Genomic DNA, 25017 nt, shown 5'->3' with positions numbered 1-25017 from the left:
TGCAAGGGTCGGCAGCCGCTCCCTGATTTTTGTGGCACTTTCAAACCCCCACCACCGTGACCTCTCCTAGCTCTTCCTTCTACTTCATGGCAGACACCCTTACTGCGATAGCTTCAAGGCAAGGCGCCTGTTCCATTTGTCTCCTGCCTTAACGGGAACTGACAGGAATAAGGCAACATGCTATCGTGACACAAAATATAATGTCAGTGACACCCCTCCACTGTTGTGAGAGAACGCTTAATAACCGCTTGAGGAACATGTTCACATTAAATAGCTTTCACCACACACAGCCCAACAATTTAACTCAAATTTAATGATACTTGTCAATATTCTGTTCCCATCATTGAATTTTCGGCTTACGGATGGCGTTTTCCGAACAGATGCGTAGTACAGACATTTTTTTTTTTTTTTTTCAACCAGACAGTATCTTAGTACTTTTCAAGATTTAAAAAAGCCTGCCGTGCTACATCACCCTGTTGCAAGCTACTGGATATGCATTCATACACACGTGCGCTCCTTCACACTCCATCGTTATGAAAGCAAAAGCCTGCCTCTGCAAAATGGGTCAAACACACCGCAGTCGCTCCATCTCAGCAAATGCATTGTGTCTGTGTAATTGTGCGAGCGGCGGGCATGCGCGTGTGTGATTGCACATCAAAGGCAAAAATTCAATATTAAAACGCCGAATCTTCGCCGAACGAACCGGGGTTTGAGAAAGTCAAAGCGTTTACTGTTTTCAAAGCGGGGGAGGCTTTGTAAATCCGAACGACAAGATTCACCCCCAAAGCTAAAATGGCTGTCGATAATACCTTTAAAGAGCCAAGAGGAAGATGTTTACCCTGGGAACAAACTCCAGTGGCGTCATATTTCCTGTACCGCATTGCGTCGCATGCCCTAGACATCCACCAGACATTTGAACGCACTGGATTTGCCCCAAACCCTGAACTGTTATTCACCCTTGGCTCTTAGGAGAAGATACACAGTAAGGCTCCTAGGTAGACACGTACACACCCACAGATATTTACTCACTGAATTCAATCCGTGGGGTTCAAAGCGGTGCCAGTCAAAGCGGGAAGAAAGCTGCGTGCCGCCGTCTTCTAGACCCATCACTGTGTGGCGTTAATCTGTTTCATGTTCCATCGCTATATTTAGACTCGTGTTTTGTGAACACTTGGCTTAATTCGCTGAGACGAAAGGAACCTTTCGAAGCTGTTAACTAGCTGCAAGACTCATTTGGAGATTTTTCAGCTGCGCATTCCAACAAACACCTGTTCTTGCCTTTGTTAGGGCTAAGAAAAGCCCGCCGTTTCAAGGAGGAAATTGTTTGTTGTGAATGAAGGAGATGATGCAATGAGAAATGCATGAGAAATGTTGTGATGAGATGGTCGATTGCTCATATGAAAGTATCGATATTTTCCAATTAATTCCAAAAATGGCATGACACTTAAAGTGTATGGGACACGATTTTTACAAATTTTATGTTGTATTAACAATAAAATATCCCTGTCGCATTGAACAGTTTCTCAAAATGATACACATTAACCGAGTATTTCATGGATTTAGCATTACGCTTTGAAAATCTTCCGGGTGGGGCGAAATTGTGAAGAAGGCGGATATGACGTCATCGAGCCATGTCTTTGACTTGCTGGCTGTGAAGTGTGCTTGTCGTGGTTTTTCTTCTAATTCATTTCATTTCTCCTCTAATTGAACAACAAAAACGAGCGACCAATATTTACCGACAGCTTGCCATCGCCATGCTCAGAGTCTGAAGACGACGCAGCTTGGCCAGTGAAGTCATGACTTTACACTGTGTCAAATGACCTGTGGGTGGACCCAGCTCATGAAAATATTGAGTTTTCTGATTGTTTTTTTTTTAGGCTTTTTCATTACGTTTTTACCAAAGCAACCTTTGGAACCTCATTATTTATACTTGTACCCCTTCTAAAAAAAGGTCCTAGGGTAACATTTTTTCATGTCCCATACACTTTAAATTGCCCTTTCCACCAAAGACATGGTTTTGCTCATCACCACCTCACCCTAAGGATCTTCTTAATCTTTTGAGAAAAGCATCATTAAATGGACCAAAGAATATTCAGTGGTTACACTTAATAAACCTGAAGATCAATTCAAATGAGGATTTCTCCCTCTTTTGTAGCTAAAACTGCTTTTCTTCTCTTGTGCCTTTATGCACCTTGCTGGAATTATGCTCTAATCGAAAAGAGATTTGTTCAGACAGTTCACAGAAGGTTGGAAGCACAGAATTGTCCAAAATGTCTTATAATTTGCCTTAAGTTGTCATTACGATCCATGTCTGTTTCTTCATGCCTCATCAAATGAAGGCGCAAGAGAACTGGATAGAATTTGTGCTTTTTTGAGTTCTCCTCTCATCCGGATGGGAAAAGGGATTTGGTCCTACTAAAATCTGCTACCTCTATCCTCTGCACATTTACACATGGACACAAAGATGGACTATGAGGTTCAAAAGCTTGTCCCTTCAGCAATAAATGTGGCAAGCTTTGTCCACGGTAACAGGCCTCACCGGGACCCTGCATGGCATCTGCCTCCGAGCTTCTGGAGCCAAGGCATGGGGCCAAGGGAGGGGGCCTGAAGCCCAGATAAGCTCTTCCTCCCTTGGTCACCGTTACGCCACAGGGACCGGACAAGACTGGAGCCTCAGCTGAGCGCAACTGATAATATCCACATGAGTATGAGTATGGGTGGTCGGGTGCATGGGCGTGAGAAGCTCGTTTCAAGTGTTGTGTGTCTGCTTTGGGTCGGAGCATGCACGGATGCACAAGCTTGCATGTTGGTCTAAGCGCTCATTCTCAACAGCTAAGACAAAATTGCCTTTCCCAATTATAAAAGTTGTACAGTTCAGTGCCAAAAGAAGAGTGTTCTCACGGATTTCCTCACAGGAAACCTGAATGGCGCAGCACCAAGACAACAAAGACAAAATGTATAGCTCTGCACGTGTAACAATGAACTTAACAGTGTTTGAATCAAAATATACTTTACATTTTTTCCATATTAATTCCAAGATTTTATTGAAGTAAATAATCAGTTCCAAGCTTTGTAAAAAATTGTAGTTAAAAAATGTTATCAATTGCGATTATAAATAGGAATTACAATTACTTGTTTAGTAGAGGGAAAAACAAGCGAACATATAGCATTCACAAAATTTTATATCATCCCAAGACTAATTTAAACACTTCTTGCAAATAAACACCCTTTCCTTTTGCTCTAATTCATTGTTTAATGTCGTCCTTTAGCATATGAAAAAAAAGCTCATTTTTTGTTCAGTGGCTCTGACATTATTTGAACTTGTCATGTTGGAACACTCATTTGCTCGTCATGCTGAGACTCACCCCATAATGAGGCAGTGATGCAAATTAATATTTTTTTTCATGTAGACATTTCAAGTAATAGTACATTGAAAGGAAAATGAACAAATCATTAATGATATAAAATGTGTCCTCGGTGTTGACATTTAATTAGTACGTTATTAATCTCTTTCACATGAATGCCAGTTGTTGATACATTTAAACAGCCAAGAGTAAGATGGATAAATGAATAAATAACACTGAAGCTTTTGAAAAGATGACTCTATGTAAATTTACCAAACAATTAGAACTAACTACACTAATTATACAATTAGGAAACACCAGTAGGTACACATTGACAACCTAATGAGCAGAGGTGGGCATTTTACGAAAATTCCTGGTCCATTTATGGCCTTCCGTCTGCAGCCTGGTTACCCTTCCGCCATCCGTCTATCTGCCTTGTTGTCAAGCCGGACAAAATAGTTATCGCCTATAGGTCAGTCCGACTATCATTTTAAACGGATTTCCGTTAGCGTTTCCGTCGACCAATTTCGTAATTACAGTGATACACTTTATTAATAATAAAAGTAGGTGCGTATATTTTAATACATTTAGGTGTAAACATGTTACTTGTGTGTATCTTCACTGTCAAGTCAAAACTAGAGGAAAAAATATGCTGCAGTATAACAGACAGCTCGAGAAATGTGTTCCTGCCCCTAAAGTTGCATAACGTAAAAGTTCTAAAAGCTCACGTCAACTACAATTCCAACATATTTGCTGATTCTCAGATTACACATTGGCCTGGTAGCTTGATTTTCTCCGTGTTGTGAAAAGCTTTACATTCAACATTCCAATGAGTTGTTTGCAATCAAGCATTCATTTACCGTATAGCCTAATGCAAGTGTTTTTCTCCACTACGTCAAGATGCCACCTTAGGCTAGGTACAAACATAAAGACAATCAGGCTGTTTTTGTCCTGATTTCGCTCATTCCCATGAACAAGGTCCTATTAGATTATCATTGTGTCTGAGATGTGTTAGAGTGGATTTTTCCTGATAATAGGGTCCAAAACGAGTGTCAGGGCCGACAATCTTAATTATACATGCTCATTATTTGCAACCAAAAATATTCATGTGTGTGAGGAAAGCCGACGTCTCCATGAGTCATTTGATTGACTCCCTGACGTGCCGGAATGTGGACAATCAAAGAAGCACTGTGACTGATGAACAAGGAAGTGACGGTAAATAAGACATTATACGTCCTACCCAATGTCATTTTCTGTATAAAAGTGAGCATATGATCACAACATTTTTCTGCCTCGGAGGACTAGGTTTTCAACTTGATCTTAATGTGTGTGGTGTTCCGTATTGATCTCAGCAGACCATACACAGCTCGACCAAAATTGTTAAATATCTAATTTTCTATCTTTATGCATGGGATCTGTCACAGATTTTTGAAGATTTAAAAAATACTTACATAAGTATACATGTAGGTGCATTCCATTGCATTGTATTTTCCCTGTATGGCATTGTGTAGAAGACAAAACAAAGCTTTATCACTTCAACTATTATATAAACGGCAAGCTTAATAGTCATTGTATTGCAGCCTCCGCATTTAAAAAGCCATATTAAATCAGATGGCAAACATAAGCGGGAGAGAGCCATAGAGGAAGCTATCCAAATATCCAGGTCAGCTTTGAGGCCTCAGCTGGAGTGGAGGCCTACACCTGTCAGCACCCGGGGGCCTCTCTCTCTCTGTCGTCTTTCTGTCCAGCTGGACGTGCAGAAGCCGCTCAAACCCCCACCCAGCCTTCACCTCCTCGATCCAGGCCAATTCAGCTCAGCCATGCATGACCATCTCAGGGAATTCATTCGGGATGCTTCTTGTTCATTGCATCCATTCCTCTAACACTGCAACTCTCTTGCTAGCTTGTCACTCTATCCCCCTCCATCACATTTTGCTGGCTGTCCCATAAATCATATCTTATTTCCACATCTCATTATCTGATAAAGGGAATGACATTTCATTGTTACCGCCACCTTATAGATATTATTTCAGTGGACTTGTCTATATGTGTGCAACTCTAACAGTGCTGCGGTGGTATGACGTGATACTATTTACATAGTTTTGAGCCATTGACATCCCCTCTACACTTCCTGTGGTTGAAATTTAGGCTAGATCAGGGTTAATCATTTTGAACTGAAGTTAAATGTTGGTGGAAACACGGTTTTAGGCAGTCAATGTCCGACCTGGATCTGGAATCTTCCATTTTTTATTTATTTTTTGGTCTCTACAGGCTTAAACCCACTTTATTGTTACTTGCTGTGTGCCAGCTGGAAATACAAGGATGGCATTTAAACTTACTGTCAGAATACAGTTTGCAGCATTTTTTGTGTGTACTTTTAACAGTTGCATGATGTAAATACAGAGTTTTATGTAACATAAACTAAAACTCATTTAAAAAAATTCAACTACCTGGTAATCATCTTTCAACATAAGGTGATAATTGTTAGGCGATATTTGATCTTTACTCAAGCGAGGTCAAATATGACAACAAGGGTTCTATATTCGTAGATGCCGTTACTGTGCGTGAACGTAAAAACTGGCACATCTTGCGTTTGATGCTGGTGGAATCCTCGTTTTGCCTGTTTGGGGATTTGGCAGACCACTATGGTGAACTGAGGGCATTTCCTTTGTCCCCGGCACATCTGACATTTTGATTGCATGTTGTCGGCTAAACTGTACGCCTGCCGGCGCCATGTCTACTTAATGGAGCAAGGTAGATCAATTGTCGCGATCTTGGTGAGTTTCATCAGGGCACAGGCAGACAGATTCCTTGCTCTGCGGACATGTGTGGTGGGTGCCATCGTATTTTATTCAGAAATGTCACAGCAGTGTGAATTGCTTATAAATGTACTTTGCGTGCCTCGTGACTAGAGCAATTCAGATTCTTCTTCCGCACTGCTTTGTTAAGGTTTATCATTGCACCTCTCCCGTGCTGCATTTAAAGGGAATGAGACGAGCCGCTTCGATCGGGAGGGAATGACATCGGCTGTCTTCACGCACACAATGGCGCAAAATGCCCTTAAAAAAATCCCATACCATAGAAAGGTCTAGCCCGCCTCTGTGCAGATTCAGAAAATAGAGCCACAAGGTGGCTTTGGCGAGAGAACCCTACTGATTTTGAATTACATCTGATCCAAAATTTTGGGAAAAGTGGAGTAAACGGTAAAACAGTGCTAGGTATTATTATACATAATTACCACCCACAATGTCCAACATGATGGCTGCATCTGGAAATGAAAAAATGGTCTTGTGTAATTAATGTCAGAAGACCCAAGGTATCAAACATGTACAGTAATTCACAATGACTATCGCTGATAGTGTATATGCATGACACAGCCCTTTCACCTTGATGTGCAGTTGAGTACATATGGGCTGTCCACTGTAAACATTCATCCATTAGTAATATTACTCCACCTTTTAGCCAGTCCCATCAGTCACTGAACACGGAAAGTAGGCAAGTGCCAAGGACAGTGAGCTAGTCACTTGCTAGCAAAACGACACACACTCTAACATTCACATTCACCAAATAACGTTATCAACAGTACATGTTTTTGGTTTGTGAAGGAATCCAAGAATGTAGGAACATATGACCAACAAAATTCTTGTGCTCAGGGGTCATTGTTACAGTGGTAACCTCACAGTCACTAACCATTTTACTTCTACTTATGAAATATGAGATGCTTCTGTCAAAATGTCATATTGCAAGAATCCCTTAATAATTCTGTTTTGGCCAATAAGTTTAACATATTTCTTCAATAGAAATGTGAAAATGTGAATGACTAATTATTTGGGCATTCTACTCCAAAATTGTCCATCTGTCTAGTTATCAGAACGAACATTTTTTTATATGATCATGTTTTTATTTTTTTTAATTCACATTGAGCATATCAGCAAACTCTATTTTCTTGTCTGGAAAACTTTCAAGTGGGACAATTTTAAACACAAATATACGTTTCAGTTTAAACTTACTGTTGTATTGCTGAATGTGTTGTATGGTCTTTTAGCAAAGCTCAATTTCAGAGGGTAGGGGCAAGCTGACGGAAGGTTCGTCATTCAATGACTGACGGACGCCCATTTTACTGGCAAATGACGGGAAACTTAAAGGCGAAAAAGTCAAATGTTTTTTAGTATTGTTAGTAAAAGTACAAAGTAGTCAGAAAAATAAATAAATACTGAAGCAATGTATAAGTAATGATACCTGAAAAATGTGTATTCGTACTTCCTTTCTTCTGACCACTGGTATTCCTCCATTTAGTTACGGGGTACCAACATCTCACATTGCTTGCATTGCTTTCTTATAAGACGAAACGTGAAAAATTCTATTAAAAAAATGTAGAATCTAGTGGAATCCCTTTGCCTGTATTTGTACACATTTTGTGATAAGTAGGTTCCCAGTTGCTGTTTTCTCTCTCATAAAATGATTTTCAGTTAGTTTCCTGAAAAAATGGACTGTTATTTTAAATGTAACTTCATTACCGCCATTGAATCCTCATTTTGTCCTGCAGCAAGATGGAGAAGAGAGTTGAATTAGAGCAAGTATATTCTCTCTTGCTGTATTCAAGCTGCATCCTATCCGACATGTTCACTGCTGAATTATTTAACTGTTTGTACCTGTGAGGCAAGCAGGCCGTGTTTGGGGCTGCCCCAGTATGATCTATAATTAAATATAATGCAACATGAAAGTGCATAAGTTATGAGAGTAGGCTTTGGACAAGTCACTCAGACTTCCTCCTTGTTATCCATTTGGTGGATGACTCCAGCTGTTTTCCTTTTGAGACTTTATTTTATAGACTTTTGCACCGTTTTCCTTCTGTTTGGTTACTTGCTGAATTAGTGGTGTTCAATGTTTGCTATAAACAGTTGACACTCAGGAGGCAAACAATATAACGCCATGTTTGATTATGCTATTATTGCCTCGCTGCTCTCTGACTACATAGTATTACATCCAATAGGGCACCTGTGTCTTGGAAAATGTTTGTCTTGTTCTTCCCGGCAGCTCAGTTCTAAATCCTTTCAAAGCGTGCTCACAGAAACAGCCCTAGTGTACATTTTAAAAAATATGACCACCCCAAAACTATTTGGTGGCCATTTAAATTTACCATTCAGTAGTACTCAGCTCATTCAGTACTCATCCACTGTACTAAGCAAGCATCTTGGTTTATAGAAGTAGTTGTAGTTGTCTTGTATAAGACACTGGACATGGATTTGTAGCTTGACGTCCAAGAACACATTTTATGTTACAATCGCAACTAAGCAAAATCAATAAAGCACGTTTTACACTTCAGCTCGCCATCGTTTGCTCAAACCGCGAGCTCACCTGCGGCGATGTTAGAAAAGTAACTAATTACTTGTGTGTAAAGAATAACGCGTTAGATTAATCGTTACTCAAAAATGTGCATATTTAGAAGCAATGTGTTACTTTGTAATGCGTTACTGGCAGCACTGCATGAAACGTGCACTGTATGTAACGTGCACTGTAAACAAGCCGCCAGTCGCCATAGCTGCTACTTTGGTAGCATGATTTTTTGCAATAGAGTGTTACTATAACATTGAACGTTTTTTTTTTTTTTTTCGAATGTACAAGCAATTAAAAATTGAAAAGAGGTGATAAGCGTACCCTTCGAGCAGAGGTTTTGCTAATTCTGCATCGGAGCTGAATTCTCTTAGCTGGGTGTGTCACTTTCACAATAGGTAACAGCGTAGCAGTGTGAGGCTGCTGGAGTGTGACTGCTGTGAGTGTGTTGCCAAATGCACAAGAATAATTGACACCATGTTAGGCATGCCTTTTGTCTCTGATTGGATGTTTTTTGGACCAATGCCAACTGTCATACTGACAGTTTTAATAAAAATGACAAAAATTGATTTTTTGGGGGGCGGGGGGAAACGCCCCCAATAAGTTGACGTCACAATTACATTCAGCTCACTCATCTGTTGTTGCAAGCGCCTCTGCCTCCTAAAGCCCAAAATGTCACTATGGACTAGTAAAGTCGAGAAGACTACTTGTATAGTATGCAAAACTTCAACAACAGAGAATTTGTTATTTTGGTACGTTTAACAAAATCACAAAGAATTCTGACCTCAACCAAAGTACTGCTAAGTGCAAAGGTTTGTCTTGATAGACATTTGCAAAAAAGATAAATAATTTCACATAGACACGCACACACACGCAGGCACACACACACCACAGTGGGATCCATGTGTCCGTTTAAATGTGAACGGTAATATCTCCACTTTGCAGGCGGCTGCGGGGAGGAAAGGCTTAGCGGCTTGCTCACTTTCTTCCTTCACTGCTGTGAAGTGGAGTCTGAGGTGTCAGTAGGTTTTTTTTCCCCTCCACCCACCCTCAAACAATCTCCCTGCATGTGTGTGCCTCTCTCTGTCGTTTCACTGTAAAATATGTCATCAAGTCTGTGCTTTACAGAGAACGCTGTGACGGCCTGATAAGGAGCTGAAAACACATATGTACATCATGTGAAAACACAGAAGACAGTAAAGAATGTTACTTGTAGAATGTTATGAAGAAGGCAGCAAGCTATCTAAAATGTAATCAAGTTGACCGTTCTGAGCATTTATCTGTAAAGAACTGTAACATGTACAATCGTGGATTCAACGCATTTCATTGAACCTTACATAAATATCGTGCCGAAACCAATCAATACTTATTCTGATCAAATGACAATATGAGCATTATTGCATCCTGAAGTCATGTTGTGTTGGGAGGTTTTAATGTATGCAACCACTCAGCAATGTGTTTAATGCTTTTCCTTTTATAGAGCCAAGTCATTACTTCTGGTTTGCTGACACCATGAATGCCAGTACAACAATGCCTCTACTCTGTCTTACTGACTTCCCCACAAGCTCACAATCCCCACCGAAAAAAAACCCTCCTCCCCGTGTTCCCCTTCCTATATACAAAGTTGGCTATGGTTGTCATGGCAACGGGACTTGATAAAGCCAACTCTTCATCCCTTCAAAATTATTAGGAGGGTTTATTTTCAAGAAGAGAAATAGACTATGAGGAGTTGGACAGGGAATAAGAGAGGGTGAAGGAAGGAGAAAAGATTTGCTTGAGGGAGGAAGAAGACTGACGTAGGTAGGAAGCCCGTAGCCCTCTTCCACTGCATGTCCCACTGAAGCAGATGGCGTGACTCGATGGTCCGTGCCTTCTGAGCGCTGCAGCCATAAGGAGGCAGGTGAGGAAGAGATTTGGAGTGGCAGACTTTGGCAAAGGCTACAAAGTAAGAAATGCAAGGCGGGAGTCGAGATGTCGCTCTGTGCCTTAGGCTGGCACAAAGGTGAGCTGCTGTTATTTCTCTGTGATTTAAGGCCTTATGGTGCAAGTAGTGAAAAGCATTTAGGTTTCGGGCTTCAACGTGCTTATGTTGGAAGGCGAGACAGAATTTCACAGCAACGGGGAGCTAAACGAACTGAATCAATGGGATGTTTTGATGCTAAAATCACACCAGACAGTGTTACATTTGTGTTAGCACATATGATACAGGAATTTGATCTTTTTTTAAAAATGTATTTATTATTTATAACAGTCAAAATGGTAAATAAACGTGATTACTACAACCTCAAAATGGTAAATTATACTTGAAGTGTCTCTCTTATAACCATGCTAACTCTGAGTCACCAACTTCTTGCCCTATGTTGGTGGACTAGCCTGTAGTGTATGTACGCACATAATATCATGTAAGAGCAAAGGGACCAAAAAAACTAGGGGTGCACCGATCACAATTTTCTGTCCAATTCCCGCTCTTTAGAAAGCCCGACCTGCTGATCCATATATTTGCAGATTATTTTTTCAAAACCAACTGTGTACACCTTCAATGTTCCAATCTTGATTTACTGGAAAACATTTAACAATAATTGTGAAATGATGCTAACGGTTGTTTTAACTGCACAAAGTAGTTCTCTCAAATAAAATGAAAAGCCTATTAGGCATCTCTCAGCAGAGGAGGACAGTGGCTGACTTTTTCAGACTTCTGCAGAGGGAGATAAGATCGGCGGACAAGATGGTTTTTACTTTAAGAGATCGCCAGATCGCCAATTCTCCCAAATTATGGACCGATCAATAGATGCACTTCTACAAAAAATTAAAACAATTATTCCTGATTGTTGTCTCAAATTTGTGAAAGCAAAATCATGTACCGTAATGTTGGGCTCATTTTACTGTAGTCAGCTTGACCTATTTCAGGGGGACTTCACGCCTGACTGACTAATTTTCACAGTATTGTCCATAAAGCTTCTATATTGCTCATCATCAATCGGGTTGTGGTGAGCAGGAGCTAACCCAAGCTGCCTTTGGGCGAGAGGCTGAGAACATCCTGGACAGGTACAAAATCCAAGATGAGAACTGTTTACATAAGACGACCCTCCCCCTATGGAGCTGACGTCACAGCTGACTGTGGTTGATTGACTGCCTGCAGCTTGGGGCGCAAGAATGTTGCGCCCCACTTGGCTCAAATCTATTGCATTGATTCTTTTAACGAGAGACAAAGGGTAAAGAGTTGTGTTCCCCGGAAAGGAAGTTCACCACCACATCGTATAACAGAGACAAACTAAATAACTTTACTCATCATTAACGATATAGCCTACAATTGATTTGGTTCATCTAAAATGTAGATTTTTAAATGTATTTAGAAAAAACAACAGCATTTTCATTGTTTAATTTCTGTTTTATACTGCTAATGTTTGCCATGGAAGTTAGAAAACGTAAGTAACTAAATACCAATGTGTTGTTCTCGAGACCAGTTTCTTTTTAATGGCCTCGGTCGTCTCTCAGAATTGAAGGCATTTTTACTCAGTCTTGTGTTAGTCCCGGACAGGGCGGAACCGGGATTTTTGATCAAGACCGGTCGAGACCAGGTCAGTAGGCTACTACTGTCAGTAGTCAGTGAGAAACGCAGAATGCAGGTGCTGCACTTCCTTCCAAGTGTCACCTGGAGTGCCACGCCCCCTGCACGCAGTGAGAGGATGAAGACGACTGGAGATGCAGCGCCCCCGAAAAATTTGGAAAAATGTTAGCGAAATTGTCAGTAATTACGTTTGGTTTCCAAAAACATAAGGAGTTCATTTGCAAAGCAAACTGTAAGTGGATACACTGTGCAATGTGCAAATCCTGTGGTGCGCCGCTTACAGAAACCGCTGATGCAATGTACAAATTTTATCGGCACATTGAGAGGAAGCATGAAGGCGGGTAAAGAAACCATTAAATTAATTACACTGGGAAAGCTAAAAACAGGACACCCCATTCTAAGACGATGAGCAAAAATAAACTGTTTTGTACCCTCGATCGTTTTTTTTTGCTAAGGTTCAGAGCTAACAGCGATTTAATATTACAGCCAAGTTAGCTTGCATAGCATTGTCAAAAGCAAGAAAACACTAACAAAGAGAGAACACAGATCACGTCACTTTCGGGGCTACACAAGTGACAGCCCATTTCCCATTTCTTATGCAATAGAAACGTTACTCATTACACAAGTAAATAGGTTGCGTTGAGCTTTAGACGTGACCAACGGGAAATATTTCATGTCTACAGCGTCCTCAATGTTGGCGCTTCAGCTACAGGAAGTTGATCATTTGGCTCAGCAATTATTCTGGAATCTAACAGCCTGCTAACTAGTACAAAGTCAAAAACACTGAATGAATATGGTTCATTAAATTTAATATATACAAAAAAAAACAAGTTCAAGCATATTTTAGGACGATAAAAACTCAGTAATGGTAATTAAAGAAAGTTAAAGAAAGATTTTTTAAAAGCAGTAAATTCACAGTGAAACTTCATTTCTTTCATTTAAAAAAAGTGAAAAATATATAGACTATGTAGTGGTGCATGCTGTGTTTCTCTGGCTTCTATAATTTGATGCTTGTTTGCATTAAACACATACTTGTTTGTTGTACTTGTTTTTGTTGAAAAGTAAAGAAAGAAATTGTGTTCTGGAGAGTTTTTTTTGTGATTTTGTTTTTTTAAAAATATACAGCCTCCAAAAGTCTTGGTCTTGTCTCGGACTCGATACTCTCTTGTCTCGATAATGTCTTGGTCTCGGTTGATCTGATTTGGACTCCAACACTATCAATCTTAGCTTTGTATGACTACCACTTTCAACAATATGTTTTGGCTTTACTTTTATTTTTCATCATCACAATTCTCCACTCTGGATCATCATCATCATCATTATTACTACAAGTAACTTTGTGAAAAGGTACAGAGAAAAAAAAAACATGTTAACAAAATACACTCCCAATTTTCAGGGTTGTCGGGAATCCCTGCAGACTAATGCACAGTATAGTTTTATCAGCAAGTGACTGGAAAGTCTTCACTGATAAAATATTTGATCGGACGTGGCACGGACAGCTACGGAAATTAAAACCTTATTTTAAACTTAACATGCACCTTGGGAAGTTTGTATTTGCCGTTCCTCAGTCATCCTATGTAGGGAGATGACAGGCCGCGTTTGGTGAGAACATTGTGTACCGGCCAGACCACTGGCGGGTGGAGGTGTGGGTGGATGGGGCTACAGGGTGGGTGGAGGTATTGGTTTGAATGTGTGTGTGCAACAGAAGGCGTGCATGGGGTCATCTGCCTGAATACTCCTGCACACATCCTGACATGCTGTATCTGTAGGTCTCCTCTTCCACTGTCTGTCACATGCACCAAACGCATGCACACATTAGCCCCTAAATGCATGGAACCCAGCTGCGCCCTCAGACTTCTGCAGACAAAACAGACAGACAGGCAGACACACACACACAAACGTCAATGCTTTAAAATACATAAAACACAGCCTTTGCACAAGTTTACACGCACATACATTCATTCCAACTTTCCAGCTGAACTTGTGCACTGTCTGCACCAATACACTCTTTAACATAGGCTTAAAAAGGTCCTGCACCCCCCTTTCCAATTCATGGCCTGGAAGAATGGAACCAGTGTGTGTGTGAGGGAGCCAGAAGGCATCTACTGGGCCTTTTTTTCCCTTTTGCTAGGCCACATGTGTTGGGATGCAGAGCGTTTGGAAATATGGTCTCGTTTTGTTTTGGGAGCGACCCTTGACTATATGTGCAAGTTAAAAAAAAAGAAGTGACAAATCTGGACTTGCACACTGGAAGTCATACAAAAAACAACCTAGGGGATCTGTCGTCACTTTTCCAAAGCACTACATTTGAAGTTACAGTTGATTTTAAGGGATAGTTTAATAAAATATTAAAATAATGGATGGTTCCTTGCTAAATTTAGAAGCCTGTCATGAAGGATTAGCACATAAAAGCACTTTTAAAGAAATACTGAATGCACGATGAAATTGTCATTGTCTGCTCACCAATTTGTCATCTGAACCCGCACCTAACATTACCAAAAAAATAAAGGCATCCAGGTTATACATATATGATCCTGACAGCTGTAGAGGATAAACACATTATTGTTGGGCCCATATATATATTTTTTTTATTTGGATGGCTCTATTAATTCCATTTATTAAATGACAACATTATCCCGAACTATGATCTAAATTCCCTTTCTCCTTTCAACATCTTTGAATAAGCTTCTAAGTCAACCTTAAATTCTGTGAAAATGTTGCATATGTTTATTCATTATTTAGAATGTGCAACTAAATCTGAATTCACTTTGCTAGTTTTTCTTTGAACTTTTATGACATTCAGCTGACATTCTAATCAGAAAGGATTTCAAGTCAGTAGCAGGTAAAACGATTACTGGTTATGCTGCAGGATTCTTGTGTTCCTGCAGCGTGGTGTGTACTAGATGATGACAACTACATCAGATGCCTAAAAAGGGGGACATTGTAGGAGTGCCACTGTAATGCTACAATTTATTTAGTACATGTTTGTAGAAAAGATACTGTGGATAAAAGACAACTGTGGAGGACAGCCAAAACTTCCATTTTGCCATCCTTCTACTTTTTTGTTTCTGTTGATATTATGACAGCCAGCAGATGACTGTGTCTTCTTAAAAAAATAATGTAATTATTTTCAATTGTACTGTGTAAAACAGTGGTCATCAACCTTTTTGAAACTGAGAGCTATTTCTTGCGTCCTGAATTATGTGCTACCATTTTGATACCCACTTCTGAAATAACACATTTGAATTTGTTTGCTGTCATCTCACCAATCCCCTCACAACTAGGGAAACTTGCCCCGATGCTGAGTGAGAATATAATATCTCTGCACAATTGAAGTAGGTTACCACGACGTACACCTGAAGTTTTGATGACCATGTTGTGCAATTCACATGAGGTCTTGCAACTCCCAGCTGCCTCGTGTCATGTGCGAGCTCTGAATGAGCAGTTTGGCTGGCTGTACTTTTGCTCATTCTTGACAAAATGTGAGTTTTTTCTCCCTTTTTTTGCTGCTTTTTAAATCTGTTACACTTATCTGACATTTGAAGTTAGCCTATTAATTAATTAATTTACCACTATTGAATATTTATGTTTCGCATCATCTGATCTAAAGAGTGTGTATTTGAAAACATTCTCATATTTACTAGGCTAGGTAAAGTCCTTAAAATCCTTCATGAAGATTAGTATCTAACAAAAGTCAAGCATCGCAACACTTTTACATTGGTAATAACATTATGCAACATTTGATATTGTCTACCTTTCAACCATTTTTATACTCATATATTGTTGATGAAAAGGGTCACTCATGTCACTCTTCACTTTATATATTTTGTATTATAAATTAGCAAATTTTGAAGCCATAATGTATTAAACATAATGATTATTACAAAATTCCCATTTACTCACATTGATTTCTGGACAATTCAGGTCACTTTGGGCCGGTTCACGACATAAAAAGTGGCCTAAAATCCTCATCCCTTAACGGATTCTTTCAAACTCGTGGTACTAACCTCTATCCAATGATATCTATTTTTACATTGTGTAACTTATTATGATCTCAGGTTTTGGACAGGTGAGATACAGGTTTGGCCACCATGTGCACGTCTGATGTTGCTCACTGTGGTCCAAGGAATGCTCAGGGAGTTTGTGTGAATGCTCAAATGCATGGAACCACAACGCTAATTTAGGGCAAACACTATAGAAAATGGATAGAAGATCAAAACACCCACATAGCAGAAATTCCCTTGACAATTTTAAGTTTAATACAACATACATGCAGAGGACTGGAAGAGCACACATTTCGTGTATCCAGGGTGTCCAATGTTCTCATCATCATCACTGTCAAGGATTTCAGGGTACTTAAGGCACACATGCCTGGTAGGCGGCTGCTGTTTCCTCAAAGGGAAGCAGCAAGGACTGTCTCAATGACAACTCAATTTTAGGATTGTGTATATCATCACTCTGGTAGGGCATTATACAGCCAGAACACTTTGTGTATGATTTCACCTAAAGGCAAAAGTATCAAAATAAATAAATACAAATGTGCTTTGCTGTTCTTCTGAGTGTATAGCTGAATTCAATTGAGCATGTAGGCCATGCAATTTCAATTGAGTCATTTTACAGTATGTGGCTATTTTTTGTAGGAGCATGTACATTTCATACCTGTGAATACATAAAAAACCAACAACATCTGTAATCTAATTAATAATATATATATTATATATATATATATATATATATATATATATATATATATATATATATATATATATATATATGTATATATATAATTTAAAAAATGTATATTTTTATATACAGGTACATTGTTTTTTTATTTAATGTTATAATTCAATGTATGTATTGAAAATTGAAAGAGGCTTGCTTTCTTTGACGTCGTAATGTTAATGGTGGTACCCTACATAAGCAGATGCATTTTAAGGTTCAAAGCGAAGTCTACATGGGACAAACAGATATTATAGATAACATGGCCTCACTAATTCAGTTAAAATGGTTAATTGCAGATTATTCTGAAAGCAACATCCCTGAATCACTTAAATTTTTCCAGCGTTACCCTTCTCTGTTCTGTTCAAAGAGTGTTGCAGGGTAAAAGTTAAAGGGGGTTTTCATGGCTGAAGAGACAAGGATAGAACACTGAAAGTGTGAACGAAGATTCCGTACGGCATATTAGATAAGATAATTGGTAAACTAGATTATGGACAGATAAGCATCTAATGCCTTGGGACTAATTGAAACGTGGATAGAAGTGAGGAAGGGCTATCTTTCAAGAAGGAGTCAAATATAGATCCATGAAAAGGGGCATAGCTTGTATAATGCCAATACTTTGAAAGGGTTCAGCAGCATATTTGCCTTTGAGCCATGTGACGGGAAACATCAAACATTTGTAAAAAGTGGCCTTTCCACCTTGACGTAAACATAGTTCATTTGTTCTCATTCTGGCTCAACATCTGCTCTATCCACAGTTTAAGAACGACTACACATACATAGATAAGTACACTCAGTATGAACAAGAAGGTGGAAGTGGTAACAAACGGTTGAAGACGTGGTTTTGTGGTTTGGCCTATGTGGCTGATGAAGGAAATATTCGTTACAGAATGGTGGAGATGACACAATGGAAAACAGTGATGTATAAATATGATACAGTATACTGTAAGAAATGTGGAGGCTGAGTGAGTAAAACAAGGGAGGGCCTGACATGCATTACTTAATTTTTTCCATCAGCAGAACTCAGTTGGGATCATGTTTGAGTGCTGCATATGTACGACGTGTGTATATCCCATCTATCAACGCTATATGCTACTTTTACAATATACACCACTCACAATACGTTTCAAAATATTTGAATGAATGCATGTGCAACTGTTCACTTTTTCAGTAATTTTTACAGTACTGAACAGCAAAATTCACATAAGGTCTTTGCTCTGTGAATTGACACCTCGTTGTTCAATTAGAATTGGAATTTAAACAATCCTCTTCATCATGCTGTTCACATTTTGACATTATGAGACTAAAGTGACACCTAACAATTGATCAACAGCACTTTGCCTTTGCAAGGCTTCAAACTGGTTGCACTCAGAGGGAATGGCCACTGAGCTTAAAGTGTCACACCAGAACATCATCAGCAGGTGGCAACAGCGACACAAAGGGACTGGAAGAGTCACAGAAAGAAATAGAAGTGGATGTCCTCGGACACGTATTGATAGACTCATAGACAATACGCCTCTTGTGAATTTTGCCATTCAACTCCTTATTACAGAACAGCTTGTTGTGCAAAAAGTACTGAAACATTGAACAGTAGGAAATTCAGTGACATTGAAAAGTTTGGAGGAGGTCACATTAAGTTCACCTGTTAAAGCTATACTGCATTTTAAAGTTCAACCTGTAATTGTCGTGACATGTTTTTCACAGCTGCACTTGAATGTATCATGTACAGTCGGCGGGCCATCAATCACACATATGACAGATGAGACACGCAGCCATGCTGAAAAAATGCTGAACTAACCAGCCGCAAGAGGCACAAAGCTTGCATAGATTTCTCCAAACAAGCAATTGAAGTTAAGGGACACTGTTACAGTTAATAATTTATTAAATTAATGACAAATGAAAAGGTAACATAAGCGCTGAGGGATAATGTGTTTGCAATGAGTACTAAAGGTTATGAAGAATTTAATACCCTACATGTGTTGGAAAGTAAAAAGTGTCATCTGTGAGGCTGCTATGGCTTAGTTATTTTCGCTTGTGGGAAAACAGTGTGAGTCAAAGCCCTGATGCTAAGACTAACACAGTATTGTTACCTGTAGTGTGCTAACATGCTTGGTAGCTATTAAACTGTAATGTAAAAAAACCAAAACAATCGCTAGTTGCTCAGAATTCGTGCTCACTCTTTATGAGTATAATTTGTCTAACTTTCATACGACATTGTGAAGAGTACTTGAGCTTTGCACATGTTTGTTTTGAATCATAAAGATGTGTTTTATTGCAAAACATAAAATCCATGTTTTGAAACAAGTATAGCAAGTAAGTAAATGGTCTGAATTAATGTTCATACTGTACTGTCTTGTTCATAATGTATTTCAGTATGTTAATTATTATTTAAGATGATGGACTGAAGCATATCCATTAATGTTTTGAATGAGTGGCATTTTAATATCCCCATGTTCACATGCAGTATACTCAGGTTATGAAAACTATACAAATAATATTTGAAACAATGATTGAAAAGCATTTCACTCCCTTTACATTTTGTGTTCAATATGTCAGTGAAATTATATTTTACTGAAGTTTTGCGTTATCTCAATTTTCTGCCTACTTATGCTATTCCTGTCAGTATGTTTTACCTCAACCAGAGTTTGACACGTTGGTATTTATTTTATTTTTTATTTTTATTTTTTTTCGGGGGGGTGGGGGGGCACTATGGAGAGGACCAGTTGGACGCTAATAAAAATTCACTTGCTCGTGAAGAATTGGTCCCACCCCCAATTCTGAAATGATGGCAAATCATCAGTACACTTTTTAAATCAATTATTATCTTTTTAAGGAATAAAAACTAACCAAACTGAGACTGTAGTACAACCCACATTTTCATCATTCTCAAGCAGCCTGCTGCAGCGATGGCAGCGATTGTCATTGTAATCCTGCGGTGGATATCTTTTGGTCGAGGTGTCTCCTTTCTCCCGTGCTGTGACCTCAATAGATATTCCGCAATCCTCCTTCTGTAAAGCACTCAATGTTCTTATGTGGTTGGATCCCCTTAGTTTCACTCTTGCAGGGACTGGAATGGCTTGAATATAGATGTGATGATGATGATGATGATGAACTTGATGATGAAGGTAGTTTGGTCTTCTCTGAGATAAGCGCTAATTGCATTTAGAAACCGTGGCAGCAGAGCTAGGTGTACATTTGGCTAGCGGCATATGCAGGATTGGGGGATGAAGGATACTAACAAAAGTGTTGTTGGGGTGTGTGTGTGTGTGTGTGTGTGTGTGCGGGGGGGTTAAAATTATTCAATGCAACCTTGAAAGTCTAAACCCAATAGGTGTAAGATCTTGGCAGTGGGGGAGTTATTATGTAGGATCTTATCTGAACACACATAATCCCAAAATGTGGATTGATCTTTCGACTCCTCCCTACTCACTCAATTATTCCTCTTTCTCATTTCTTCTTGCCTTCCTCCTCCATTCATGCTAGAGTTTTCAGATTGCACCAAGTGTCGCTTGACACTGACGAGGGAGTGGAATAAGGAGCTATAATTAGCCCACATATGCCTATTCGTATTCAAATTTCATCTAATCTCACCATGGATTCATAACAAGGAAATGGAATGATTAGCCCAGTCACATCAAAGAATGTGATCTGTTGTATCACATTACTTATATTACCCTTCATTTTTTTCATGATGTGGGTTCATTAAAAAAAGTATTTAATTCCCGTAATGTGTCAAACGTTAGCATATTGAAATAGCCTACTCTTGTCCATTTTACGCAATATTTTAATTTTTAATTTTTTCATATTTTCATTTTAAAGTGAAACTTGTTCTTTTTTTTCTGTGCCAACAGCTAGTGGTTGAAAAGTGGTTGGCTAATTCATGATCAATTCATATGTTTCCTATTTAATGTACAGAAAGAATGTGTTTAAACAAATCAATCACTAAATTCACAATGCCATACAATATTTTCCTCCTGTTGTCTTGAAAATATGTTAAGAGTACCACCATATTGTTCTGAATAATATTTTAAAATGTATTTATACAACTATGGAACTACTCTTGTGTTATATGATCAGGTACTTTGAGAGATCGAGTAAATAGATAACATGGCCGAAGAATGCTTGAATGCTGTGGCAGGTCGAGTGGCGCAAAGGAGGTTTATAATGAACTGCAAGCAGACCTCTATGGGAGGATGCTATTAAGTTGGCTTCAGGGATATCACCGATCTGTGAAGTGGGCACTTGGAGACAGCCTTCCCCCTGGATCATGTTTGTGTGTGACGAGTAGGGTGATTAAAAAAAAAAAAAGAAGGGATTTTTAAAGAAAATATATATAACAAATGATAATGTGTTCAGTGAACTGATTTCTTCAATGATTCAGTGGGTTCGATGCACGCTGTTATCGTATTCATGAATGAAATACTGTACACTATATGATGATATCCACCACACATGTCCGTGGAGGTCAGAATCTATTATCTGCAAGTTGATCAAATTAATCAAAATTGCATAACACTGCCTGCACTGATACTTAAACGTGGTCCAGTAGGCTTAAAGTTTGAGCTACCAAATTGTCAGGAGCACAGGGGATATGTCAAAGGAAACGTTCTTGGTACGACAGAACGCCCACCATGGCGCAGAGAGAGATAGACCAAATTCCCAAACAAGTGCATCAAGGCTTCCGTCGGCACAAAAATCAGGTTATGCCAGTTTTGAGACTCCAGCGCAGCTGTGCTGTCTATGAATAAAGAGCCCTTATGTGTATGTGTGTCTGTGTCTGTATGAATGGGGGTGCTTCACAAAGTGAAACTGAAGAAATGACAACAATAACCTTCAGTATACTCAATTTATTAAATTTAACTAAATTTACCAATAATAATAATACCAATCTTGGTAAAATATTGATCGATAAGCATGCTGTAAGTATGTGTATCAAGTTTACCGCGCATCAGCTTCATCAAGACAAATACTTCTTTGAACTCAAAGCTTTCGGGGTCGTTTGGTTAGTTTTACTTTGTTTAGTGGATCTCACATAAAGAAAGTGTACCAAAAGGGAGATTTTCTTTTAAAATATATGTATTTTTTGTATTGTTTGTGATGAACAAACATTCTACTGGAAAAAATGAAATAATAATTTGCTATTACATTTGCTGTAGGGTGATGATTTTCTTCACATTGTTTAGAAGAAGAAGTTTCGGGGAGGAAGTGCAATGAACTTGTAGTTTCTGTGAATTTGAGCTAAATCGGGTAATAATTTTGATTTATTGAATTTATTTATTTGACAGTGTATGGGGCCACTTTGTTTTAATACTGTTCTATTGTTTCTGTACAAAACACAAAAAACAACAATCATGAACAAAGAACATGCTATTTTTTTACGAACAAATCAAGAAATCTACATGAAGGAATAATGAAGCATTGTGAACATTCAGTCATATTTCCCATTTTGATGGTGCACACATTATGAAAAAAAGTATTAGGATCAGCTCAATACCAAATCTTGCAGTCCTCCACACCACTATCACTCAAGGGTGCCATGTTGTCCTCCGAGGCAAGCAAATAAGCAAAGATGTTTAGTTTAATTTTGATGGAAACAGATTTATATAATTTCTAGTAATACTAGTAAGAAAGAGTAGCCAAAAATTGTACACAAGTAAGAGTACTGTTATATGACTCAAGAAAAAATAAAAAAATATGTATTTATATATGTATTTCTTAACTATGACATGACTACAGTGCATCATAGGGATAAGTCAAACCTCACTGCTTCAATTTTTGTCACAGTGGGGATTCACATCTGGGTAAATACTAAAGATAGTTTGACTTACAGGATTGAACCCCATGCAATATATCCTCTGACTATGAAAGATTTAAATCCTGCCCTCATCAAGTGGGGCAAGTTTTATACTAGTCATCATATCCTCAGGAACAGACATCAATCAAGATAGTGCCTTAAGAAAAGTTTTATTTTTCGTAAATAGTAAAAAAAAAAATATACAGTGGAATACGATAATTTAATGTTTAGATTCATTAAAAAGCAAAAAAACACAACCACAAAGAATATATATAATGGGTTGAATTACTGTCGATGAGCTGTCCAGTGACAACTTTTATTAGGTAGCACCATGTCAGAGCTGAGTGTTGGCATTTTTGCAGACGCACGCAAGCTGGCGTGTTTAAAAAAAGGCGGTCTGTGCCATTGTGGGCGTGAACACAGCCAACTTGATTCACGCCAATCGAAGCGGCTCCTCTCATTCCCTTTCAATGTGGCGCACGAGAGGCATTCTGATCACATGACGGAAGAAGAAACTGATTTTCTCGTGTCCGGCATGAGGTTTGTGAGGAACTGCATGCAGACCTCTACGAGCGGATGATGTAAAGTTATCCAGCGAGATCACAGATCTGCAAAGTGGGCACTTTTGGCTACATAATGGCACATTGCACCCACAGTGAAATACGTTAAAATAAAATCATCAGCATTCAACTCATCGGATTTTCATCATCGATTTGATTATTAATTATCGAATTTCACCATATTGCTTGCAAAAAGTGTAAGGTCTAACCGGTTAATCTGGGCCGGCGGGTCTCTGTTATGGTGGCCGTGGTCTGTCATTCGTCTCAGCGTGGCTGAGCTCCCCTTGGGTACCCTTTCCTCATATGGTTTCTCTGTGCCTTGCCATGTCTTATTCAGTTTATCAGGTTGTGTGTATGTGTGTGTTTTGTTTGTGTGTATGAGTGCAGATGTGCTTGTGGATATATGGCATTGTGTATGTTGGGAGAGAGGGAGGAAGCGGGTCTTCTTTTTATGTTATATTTTGGATGTTTTTATTGCACAGCACTTTGATCTGCAATTTCATGTATGAAAAGTGCTATATAAATAAAATGTGATCGATTGATTGATATAATCCATCTTTATTCATCATAGAAATTACTCAACTCTTGGTAATGGTTTTGTCACAAGAATGTAGTGAAGCTTGCTTGATGTGTGTGTGGGGGTGTGTGTGCGTGTGTTGAAAAAAATAAATACTCACCTCGGGGTGTGTGACGCATCCAATGGCGAATGGCCTACATGTTCTCTCAAGCATAAGCTAATATTGCCTCGGCCGCCCTAGTGATGCAACTCAAGAGTTTCTCATTTAATTTGCAAAAGCATTTTCTTGATTGTGGTAAAGGTATATGAATCATTTAAGCTGTCATTTCATTTATTTTACACCTTACATGTTGTAGCATTGACTTTATTAAGATTGCACATTGCGTGCCATATACACTGTGTTTTTATGTGAAGCTCTTAACTAGTTTAAATTTACAAAAATGAAGCATTCACATTAATAGCAAACTTTTGAGCAAACAATTAGGAACTATCCTGTCTTGTAAGGAAAGTGTCAAACACAATCATATCCACGCTGTCAGGATATGACAAATATCATAAATTTGAAACATCATCTGTCACAGTGATCCACGTTTTCTCTTATTTGGAAAAGCACGATGACAAAATCTCATAGGATGAAGTCACCTTTGACTTGGTCAGTGCCACCTTAGATTTTGTTCACCCAGTGATTGACAGCAATAACATTCCATGGCTGTGAGGCATTCTATCTGAATGCTTTGTCTCAAGCTTGACCTATCACTGTGTCCTTGCCCGCCAGTTTTTCTGTCTTGATAGTTTATGTCAACAGTGGCTTTTGACTTCTGATGTTCTCTGTAAATGCTGTTCAACTGTACAGGCTTAAATATAAACTAGCACGTTTAGGTCAAGAGTATCACAAACCCATAGGTCAGAGCTTTTAACAAACCCTAAATGGGAAAAAAAGAAAATGATCAAACTCTTAATTAGGATAAGCAGGCAAACCTGGTCTTAAAAAAACATGTCAAGAGACGTTTTGGCAAAAGGTTTTCTTTTTGAGGCAACCTTTGAAACTGTAGTGTTCTAAACACAACATAAATGTTAAAGTTAACAAGATAACTGCTGAAAATATGCAAAGACTGAGAACTATGTGGTACTTTGTACGGATACAGCCTTAAATAGTATTTCACCATTTCAATAAACGGGCT

The 25017-nt window shown here is 38.8% G+C and overlaps 1 protein-coding gene across 1 annotated transcript in view; it reads right to left on the bottom strand.

Moving 5' to 3' along the window:
- LOC147138271 (uncharacterized) overlaps window positions 1–1138 on the bottom strand; it is a 30409-nt gene extending 29271 nt beyond the window's left edge. Inside the window, exon 1 of the mRNA XM_086048514.1 lies at window positions 1030–1138. Within this exon, the coding sequence (XP_085904640.1) occupies window positions 1030–1107 (78 nt within the window). The 5' untranslated portion in view covers window positions 1108–1138. The remainder of the gene's footprint in view (window positions 1–1029) is intronic.
- Window positions 1139–25017: the final 23879 nt, after the last annotated feature.

Source organism: Filicampus tigris, chromosome 12 (assembly GCF_054856515.1).
Source record: "Filicampus tigris isolate MCC_2025a chromosome 12, RoL_Ftig_1.0, whole genome shotgun sequence".
Lineage (NCBI taxonomy): Eukaryota > Metazoa > Chordata > Actinopteri > Syngnathiformes > Syngnathidae > Filicampus > Filicampus tigris.
Note: the sequence above shows the minus strand (reverse complement) of the source record. Positions and strands in the feature narration are given on the sequence as shown.